This window comes from Stegastes partitus, unplaced genomic scaffold (assembly GCF_000690725.1).
Source record: "Stegastes partitus isolate 25-593 unplaced genomic scaffold, Stegastes_partitus-1.0.2 Scaffold577, whole genome shotgun sequence".
In the NCBI taxonomy this organism is placed as follows: domain Eukaryota; kingdom Metazoa; phylum Chordata; class Actinopteri; family Pomacentridae; genus Stegastes; species Stegastes partitus.
In genome coordinates, this window is record NW_007578308.1 from 189,702 (window position 1) to 199,676 (window position 9,975).

At 50.0% G+C, this 9,975-nt stretch overlaps 1 protein-coding gene across 1 annotated transcript; it reads right to left on the reverse strand.

Annotated features, from left to right (window-relative positions):
- Positions 1-1,182: 1,182 nt before the first annotated feature.
- On the reverse strand, positions 1,183-6,840 carry LOC103362487 (potassium voltage-gated channel subfamily D member 1-like). Its single transcript, XM_008288854.1, has 3 exons — positions 6,685-6,840; positions 3,902-4,147; positions 1,183-1,899 (listed from the first exon to the last, which is right to left on the reverse strand). The coding sequence occupies exons 1-3, from the start codon at positions 6,838-6,840 to the stop codon at positions 1,183-1,185; spliced, it is 1,119 nt and encodes a 372-aa protein (XP_008287076.1).
- Positions 6,841-9,975: the final 3,135 nt, after the last annotated feature.

Below are 9,975 nucleotides of genomic sequence, written 5' to 3' on the forward strand. Positions count from 1 at the left end.
GAGTCTAAATTAGTCCAGAAGGACAGAAAAGTTGTGTGAAGAGATCGATTCTGCAGCACGTGGAGACAAAACGACCAGAGAAGAGACATTAAAGGGAAAAAACAGAACAAACAAGACATGAAGTTTCACAAACGAGACAAAAAACAACCACAACGATGCTGAAAACACAAAGCGGTGACACAGACACACAAAATGACACAAATACGACAAAAACAGTAAAACAACACAAACAGACTGAGAGGAACATATGTTGAGTCCTGGTTTTGACATTTTTGTAAATTAAATAATGTTTATTTCTCTCTGGTCTCTGTGGTTCTAAGTGCTGACAGTTCTGTCTCCTGCTTCATGTGGTTCTGGTTCCACAGAGCTGCAGGACTTTATGCTGAAACATGAACCCACTCAAAACCAGCAGCTGGACTTCAGAAGGCTGATCGATTATTGATCGTTAACGACTACAACCGGAGAACATTGCTTATGATTCCATCCCAGTGCTGTCAGACTGAACCGTTTAAATCTGACACCAGTGCCGAGCCAGAACCAGATTTCTCTGCCACTCCATCCTGACAACGTTCTGGTCAGTGAATCTCTTCACGAGCTGCACCAGAACCAAAAGCACGAGTCGCTCCTCTGCAGACCAGCAGAACACTTTTTACAACCTGCCTCCCACTGAAGCCCAGAAGAGCCTCGTCTCCTCATTCAGTAAAACAATGCGAGCTGCTCAATGCACGGCGGCTCTTTACGTTTGACTCATTCACTGTAATTCACACGTTCACACCTTTGAACTCACACCCGCGTGCTCTCCATTCACAGACAGGTAGGAGTGCGTACAGCGAGGAGGAGGAGTGCGATGGAAAGCGGTATGGTCGCAGCTTATGGCAGCTTCCCGACTCTATTTCTGATGTTCTCCACCGGCTCTTTGAACGGCGGATAATAGGCGAGTGCCGGGTGAAGACACGGCAGCAGCGCGGCAGCAGCGGCGGCGTGGGCGGCAGCGGGGTGAAGATACACCACCGTACTCGACAAGCAACGAGTGGGAGGCGAGCGCTCCATCTCTTTGGCGGTGGAAACAGACTAACTCTGCTGCAACGGTCCTGACACCGAGCAGGACGGCCAGCGCTCCGGTTACCATGGCGACGGCATTAAATCATCAGCAGCAGCATCTGCTCGGCGTCGGACGTGAACTCACCCGAGCGTGGTCATGGTGACGATGGTGTACCAGAAGGAGGCGGGGATGGAGGTGAAGGTGGAGCCCTTGGTGCCCTTCTCGGCGTAGAACATGACGGTGGCGAAGATGATGATGGCCATGGTGAGGGAGAAGAGCAGGAAGCCCAGCTCCGAGGCGCAGCTCTTCAGCGTGTAGCCCAAAATCCGCAAACCCTGCGAGTGGCGCGAGAACTTGAAGATGCGGAAGACGCGGAAGACCCGCAGCGTGACGAAGGCGCCGCTCACGTCCTCGTTCTCGGGCATCACCAGGCCGATGTAGTAGGGCATGATGGCCACCACGTCGATCACCGACATCACCGAGCGCATGAACTTGCAGCGGCTGGGCGCGGCGAACAGGCGCATCAGGTACTCGAAGGTGAAGATGAGCACGCAGGCCGTGTCCATGCAGAAGAAGGCCAGCTGGTACTTCTCGCCGCAGGGCAGGTCCTTGACGCTGCCCTTGGGAGGCCGGCAGGGGACCGTCTCCACCACGTTGGCGATGACGGACACGGCGATGAAGAAGCCGGTGACGTAGTAGAAGACCAGCGCCATGGTGGAGGTGTGCGGGTTCTCGAAGGCTCGCCACAGACGCTCCCGGGAGGTGCTGTGGGGGGGCAGGGGGGCGTCCGACGCCTCATTGGCCTCCGTGTCCTCGGCCAGGCGCTCCTGGTTCTCCTTTTTCCTGTCTCGGTATTCCTGCACGGAGACACGAAAGGACAAGTTTAGCGCCGCTTTAAGTTACCGATATGCTGATTTAAACGATGCATCCATCATGGCTGCTCCAGCTCAGTCAACAGAACTACGTATGTGTCCCTCAATACGTCGTCAAACTCCACACGAATGTATTCATTTATAACTCATGGCTACGCATTCATCATGGCTGCTTCACACCCTGTCGTCACCTTATTCAGCTGACCAGAAGTGACCAATACATGGTGTTTTTATCTTCTTTAACTAATTAACTGATGTGAATACGCAACACAATAAATAGAAGTCAGTATTTATCCTGATACAGGTGTTCTCATTCTCTCAGTAAATGAATGTTAGCTGAACTACGTCAAAAACAAACCAGTTGGAATAAATCAAACGGGATCTGTACGCTCTATGGTGAAGCTATGCTAGCTGTAAAGTAAAGCTGTGAGGGATCCATCACCGTCCAAAGAACATCTCAGTTTTATTCTTTTAACCCTCTCGATGCAGGAACCTGCCAGCACGTTCAAAAAAAAAATAAAATAAAATAATCACAAATGACATTATTCATCAGAAACCGTACAAACAGCCGTCGTCCTTTCTTTCCTGTTCCTCTCCCAGTTTTACAGCCTTTTCTGTGAAACGTTGTCCAGTGCAGACCAACTTAATGACTGTATTCCTCTGATAGACTGAGCTGAGCCTAACGTGCAGTACCACCGATGGCCACTAGGCGCTGGCATTAAATCCTCCCTGGTTCCAACTGATCCTGTTTAAAACCACCAACTTAAAGTGATGTTTGATGGCGTTGCTGAATGCAGGGCCTCTGAAGGCTGCGTTGGTGGTAACTTTGGACATAACTGTTGTGCTAATAAGATGCGGAGGCTCACAGAAATGCTAGCGTCTGTCCGACTACATTTTTACTTGATTGCGATCCGCTGAGCAGAGACAACAGCAGATCTGGACGCTACAGCAGCTCCGTGTGGACCAGAAGGCGACGCCCATCGCTGCCGCTGATGCTAGCTTCTTTAAAGGTTAGCGGCCTTTCCTGTTAGCGCTTAACAAGACAGCGCGCCACCTCCACGCTGACTAATAACCTGGTGCACAGGACGCTAAACTCCTTTTTCAAACAATTTATCTGAAGTCCAAGAAGAAAAAGTCGAAAGCTAAATGTCAGCAGAGAGAAGAGAACGTGTGAAATTACTAGAAGATTAAAAATAAAAGTGGTGTGTCCTGTTTCTCAGGGGGAACTGTGGGGGAGTGAAAACAGAAATCCACTTATTGGACGCCGTTACAGTTAGTGAACGTGATCAGCTCTGCCAAATCAGAGGAAATAATGAACAATTCATGAGTCAGTGGACGGGTCAGCTATAAAAACCAGGATATAAAGATATAAAAGCCTCTGCAGGCTCTCTGCAACATAAAAGGGACGAGCTCTGGAGGTGATTTATGGAGCAGCGAGTGGGCAGCAAACAAACTACTTGTTTATGACTCGTTAAAGAAATCACTTACACAAAGACGCTACAAAGGCTGCCAAAATCAGCGGCAATAAAGAGGCAAATCAGATTGGACTGCTGGAGTTTCACTGGGCTCATCACGGCCGCTGTAATGAGCTTGATAATGGGGTTTGAGAGCAGCTCTGGTTAGCGATCCCCCTCAGATCCATCAATGTTTTTACACTTTGGGCTCATGCTGCTCTTCTCCGGAGAGACTTAATGAGTGCAGCAGCAACAAAAACCAACATTAAACCCGACCATTAGGAGCAAATCCAGGGTCAGAGGTCGCAGCAGCCGCATCGGCACGCTGCAGACGAAGGCGCATTACGAAGCCATCTGAAAGGACTGCAGCACTAAAACCGCATAAAGCTGGAAGCTGCCGTTCTGATCGTCTGCACTGCCAGAAAGAACGAGACCCGACGGTCGGACGGACTCGTTCTTGAGTTCTTATCATCTCCCACACGCAGCCTGAAGACCTACAGATTCGGACACCACGCCGACGTCCTGGGCCGTACCTCCATGCAGCAGTCTCCGATGATCTCGGGCACGATGCCGTAGAAGGCCAGCTCCTCGTCGAAGGCCTGGATGCACTCGTGTCGCGGGTAGTGCAGCTTCCCGGTGCGGTAGAAGTTCAGGATGTGTCGGAACATCTCGGGGTCTCGGTCGAAGAAGTATTCCTGCGTGTCCTCGTTGTAGAAAAACTCTTTTTCCGAGGAGCCCAGCAGCGTGTCGGGGTAGCGGTCCAGAGTGTTCTTCCACGTCTGGAGACAGAAAACCTTCATTAGTACGACAAAGAGCTGTTGTTACGTGACTCACACGCATCAGCACTGGTGAATAAACTCCCTTTAGCTGGGGTTTGGCATCAAGACCAGACGCACACAAATGGAGGCTCAGGTTCTTCAACAAGCCAAAACTGGCCTGAATCAAATTAACAACCTGAGCTCAGGGGCGCCCCCTATATCTCACATAGCTGAGCGCTGACCCATGAACAGAGCAATAGCTAGCTGTAGTTAGCTACGGTTTGCTTTGGTTAGCTGTAGTTAGCTGTGGTTTGCTTTAGATAGCTGTAGTTAGCTGTGGTTAGCTGTGGTTAGCTGTAGTTAGCTGTGGTTAGCTGTGGTTAGCTGTAGTTAGCTGTGGTTAGCTGTAGTTAGCTGTGGTTAGCTGTGGTTAGCTGTAGTTAGCTATGTTTAGCTGTGGTTAGCTATAGGTAGCTGTAGTTAGCTGTGGTTAGCTGTAGTTCCCCGATGCAGCGGGGAACACCTGCCTGGGGAGGGACTCGAGGTGTGGAGCTAGCAGAACCTGTTAGCTTTAGCCTCCACCGCTATGCAGTCGTGGATTTCAGGCCATTTTGCAAAGTGCTCATTTCCACATGAACCAGCAGGAAACACTAAGACGCTCCCCAGAGAGTTTAACTCCAACCAGCTCAGGTAGCTAATGCTACTAGCCTGGTAGCTAGCAGGACCGGTGGTTTCTAAACGCAGCCGGTCTGAACCGGGCGGCTAAGAGGGTTGGGACTCCGTGAAGGTTCCTCGTCATCTGCTTTTTCCAGGTTCATCAGCATCACATGGCCTTAAAGAGCAGAAAACCGTCTAAAAATAACATCGAGGCGACGTCCACGTATCAGAGACCCTGAGCTGGATGGAGGCAGCGAGCTGTTAGCAGCTGATGCTAACCGGCAGCCGGACCTGGTTCATGCCTCTCAGCTATCGGCTGTCATTTCGCATTAAAGCCAAGCGTTGCTTCTATTTTTTACCTCAACGTCAGGCTGCTGCATTTTGTTTTAAAAATTAGGACAAAGTCTGAGGCCTTGACAAGAAATTTCCTCGAGTTCAGCAGAAAGTACTTCGACGCCAAAACCTATTTCTGTTGTGGAGCCATTTTATTATTATTTCTGCCCAAACGCTCTTCAATGCGCTGATTAAACATCCAAGATTCACACGTTGAACCCGGGAGTCCGTCGCTGCAGGGTCAGGACGTGACGGATCTGTAGAGTCCTACCAGAAAACATCTCCTGGTGATCAGCTGATACCGACTTCAGCAATAAAAGAAAGAGTCAATCAGCGATCAGAGGCGGAGCTCTGCAGAAGCTGAACTAAGGACATAACACATCTCCTCTGTGTTTAAAAAAGACTGAAGAACGAAAACTAAGAATCTGGGAACCTTTATGATAACTGGGTGGCTCTAGGTTCCAATTACTATGACTCCCATCCAGCAGCAGTGAAGGAACCTCATGCCAACAGGGTTTTAACGCTCTGAGCAGAAAAATTAAAGGAGATGTGAAGAGTTCAACATCAGTGGCTGCTATCAGAGGATCTGTGGAGCGAAGCCGTTCTACAAATACAGCACGACGCCGACGTTCTCCACATCAAAGACCCGCGGCGGGGGGTTAATGTATATTTAAAGACCTACATCTCACCCGTCTCCTCTCACAATAACGGGAATAACCCTGCATGAGATTAAATCTGAGAGCTGGAGCTCCATGTCACACACAGCCAGAGCAGAGGATTTAAATCTGAGAAGAAAAGGGAAAGTCTGAACACCAGCATCGACTGAGCGATGACGGGTTCGTCAGGAAACAGCTCAGTTCACGATGGACGAACCTGCAACGCAAAACCTACACAAAACACATCATTCCACATAAAACAAACTAAATGTGACCAAAGTTCTCCTCAGACCTCCTCAGAACCAGCTGCTTCTTCACCTCCATGCTCTTCTTTATAGTTTTATTCTGAGCTGCAGGCCTTTGAAGACACAGAGGAGGGTCCAGATGTCAGACCAGTGACCAGCCCACAGTGACCAGTAATACCTTCAGTCAGCCCTCACCAGGCGGTTTCACCAGCATCCACACCTGAAGTCCTGTGGGTCGGTAACACCTGTCATGTATTTTGGGGATGTGAATGAACACCTGGGCCTCCTCAGCAGGCGGTTAGGGCAGAAGAAGGACCACAAACGAGGGTGAAGCACCTTCACCAGGCCAAGATGTTTCTACTGAAGGCTCTGCTGCCTTTTCCAGGTGTTGTTCATTCATTTATGATGTGCAGAATATCAGCTGTTTGGTAGTTCTGAGGTTTTGTTAATTCTTTGTGGCCAGACACTGATTTTAAACCATTTATATTTTCTCTCAGAGCAACATGATGACAATCACAGTTCACATGATGTGGATTCAGATCAATAACTACTCAGAAGGATCATTGCATTGTTGTCAATGTAAAACAAAACAACGTCAACAATTCAAGTGTACCGAGTAGCCCCGCCCACAGCGACCCAGTGTCTGGAGCATGCTCAGTGGACCCACCTGGAACCTGACCCCGCTGACGTTGACGTACAGGATCTCGTCGGACCTGGAGGTGTTGTCCACCGGGGGCTTGGGCATCGTCTTCTTGGCCAGCGGCAGCCATCCCACCGCCGCCGCCCGTGCAAACGGCAGCCACGTCGCCACGCCGGCCGCCATCTTGCATCAGAGCCTGCAGGGAGTCTGAGAGTCGTGTCCTTGGAGGACGGAGGAGGTGAGGACGGTGGAGGCGGCGGATCGCAGGAGAGCGTCGCGGTTAACGGCCCGACTGGGAGGTGAGGCGGGCGGACATGTTGGCGGGGGAGGACGGGGGGAGGAGGAGGGAGGAGGGCAGTCAGGTGTCAAGCCATTGAAGAACCTCCGGGCAGGAACCAGAAGGCATCGGACGGACACGTGGCCCGCCTTTTATTCTGTAGATCCTGTCTGCTTACACAATAAAAGCTCCTTCTGACCTGCGAGTCACAGCTCAGGGCTGGAACGCCCAGAAGCCTCCTGAACGCTGAGGAGCAGCTGGAAGACCTCCCCTCCGTCCACCTGTCAGTCGGGCCACCTCCTGACAGAACAACACAGTTTCTTTAAATCCCAGCAGCAGCGGAACACGTGTGAAACACTAATAAAGTGGGTCCTGGATACGGTCTATTGCTGCAGGGACCTCCTCCAGAAGGTCCAGGACGGAAAGCGTTAAAGCGTTTGTGTCTGGCCTCCTCCCTCCTCCGTCTGAGGCCAGCTCTCTCCCGCTGAAGACAGATTTGTTGCAGCGCCGCAGCCTTTCAAATTCTTATTAAATTGTGATGATGGTCCCTGAAGTTGCAAGATAGACAGAATCGGCCGCCTGCCTCTAAGTGTTTCTCTGCTGTGGAGATTATGGATCTGCAGCTTCCTCCCGTTCTGCCTCTGCTTGCTGTTTTGCCCTCTCTAATTTTCCCTTTATCTGTCTCTGTGTTTTACTGCCTGCTCCATGGCGGGGCATTAGTGGTAGTTGTGCTGCCGGAGAGCGAGGAGGCGGCTTCAGGAGCTCCTTACTCCATGTCCATGTATGGCCGTCCTGTCACTAAACACACAAACAGAAAAGAGACAGAAAGTGAGGACAACGTGAAGGAAGGAGGGAGAGCGGAGGAGAGGAGGAGAGGAGGAGAGGAGGAGAGGAGGCAGGAAACTGGAGGTTAACAAGGAAACAGAGCTGTCGGAGGGAGGAACGATGGAAAACAGAAGAAGGAGTCTACATGACGGCAGGATGAGTGGAGGAGGGTGGACAGAACACAGCAGCAGCTCAGAACCACTGAAACGATCTGCAGCATCTCACAGTAATCAGATTACTTCTAGCAGCAGGGTACTGGCTCTGATGTCAGATTACAAACTACCAGTTTAGATTTCCTATTTTTAAATCCAGGCTCCACAGAAGGAGCTAAACTAAAGTCAGTTTCATTCCTGAGGTTCCTCCTCAGCACAGAGGAGACCAGAGTCCACTAAGTTCTGCTCACATGTTCTGATGGAGGAGACCAGAGTCCACTAAGGTCATGGAGCATCTAGAAACATCATCAACACCTTCTGCCCTCATGCAGCCCCACATCATGATGCTGCCACCTCCGTGCTTCACTGTCAGGACCATGATCCACTGTGGTGGTCCTGGTCAGGTTCACACCAAACATCTGGACTCCATGTGAGCCCAACACATGGATCTCCATCTGACCAGAGGATGTTCTCCAGCATCCATCAGGCTTCTGTTCATGTTCTCTGGTGAACTTTGATGTGGAAGTTTAGCTGTGAGCAGCAGCCAGGTTTAGTTCTGCTCCTCCGTCCATAGAGGCTGATGTTCTGAAGTGTCCTTCACACTGTGTGAGCTTCACACTAACTCTGGTCTCCATTGATCAGCCCTGTGCCAAGTCTGAAGCAGCTGCCTTTGTCTGGTGTCCACAGCTCCATAGTGACAGTAGTTGACTGTCCGTGGAGTCATTGTAGGAGGACGACCACTGCAGCCCTGATCAGTGCTGCTGTGGCTCCTTCTGGACCTCCTGGTTCCTGCTCACACTGGGCTGCACTGGGTTCTAGCTGCTCACTGATCTTCTGGATCCTTCTCCATCTTTGTCAAGTCTCTCAGTCAGATGTTTCTCCTCCTCTGTTCAGGTCTTCTCCATGTGGAGCCATGATGCAGACATAGATAGACACAGTCCATAGGTCCAGAACTGAGGAGGTTCTGCTGCTCTCAGCTCGTTGTAGAACCAAGTTCATGCAGGTGGACTGATGGAGACCACAGCTGGACTCACTGTGGTTGGTTTGGTTTCTAGCTCTTTATAAAGGATTTGAATTTAATTGTTCATCAGAGGAAATACGTGTTTAAAGTAATCTGATTACTGTGCAGTTACACAGTTCAGAACCATCTGGGTTCTGCTCTTCATCTCTGTGGGACCTGATAGAAGCAAAGTTAGAAACTTTTCTTAAAGGACAATATTTCAGTTGTTTCCTCCTGAGTGTCTGATTCATGTTTACTGTATGAATTGTTTTATTTATTCACATGTACGACTTCCTTCAGCTGCTGCGACACCAGACGACAGTTAACCTGAACTTTCATCTTATTTTAATCCATGAAACGCCGTCAGACGTGCGGCGAAGGCGGCGGTCTGGACGTCACGTCTGGATGCGATCGATCCCGTCGTCCCCCGGCAGGCTGAGCTTCATGTGTTTAAGATGAAGATATAAAGCTGCAGGTTATTAAAGACGGTTTTATGATGAGACGAGCAGCGCAGGGAAAACACATCTCTTTATTTCTCCCACTGCGTTCTTCATTCAATAAAGCAGCCACAATAAAGTCTCCCCTCAAACTGCTCGCTGTCAGATGAAAAGTTATTGTCGCGGGTTTATTGCATAAAGTCCACAGTGGGAGCAATAAAAGTTTTCCTTCCTCAGTTCGCTTTGAATCACAGCGAGTCTGTCGGGAAGCTGAACTTCTTCAGGACCGACGGCAGGTCGAGGTTTGGACCGAGCTCGTCCACGTTCTGTTCCCTCAGAGTCCAACAGACCCACAGCCGGTCCTGGTACGCGAAAAGACTCGTTTTTATAAATTAATTTGGACCCAAAATGAACATCGATCTTTAGAAACTCGTCTTCATGTCTCACGCAGCTCGTCTGCAGTTCAAACATCCATCTCTACAAACTCATCCATGTTTTAAAGTTTCAGACGTAAGCTGACACCAAAAACCCAAATCCTCACGAACCGGGTTGATCAAGTCACCGAGTTAAAGAACATTTTATGACTCCAGGTTTCACAGACCAGACGAAAACATCGACGTACAGACA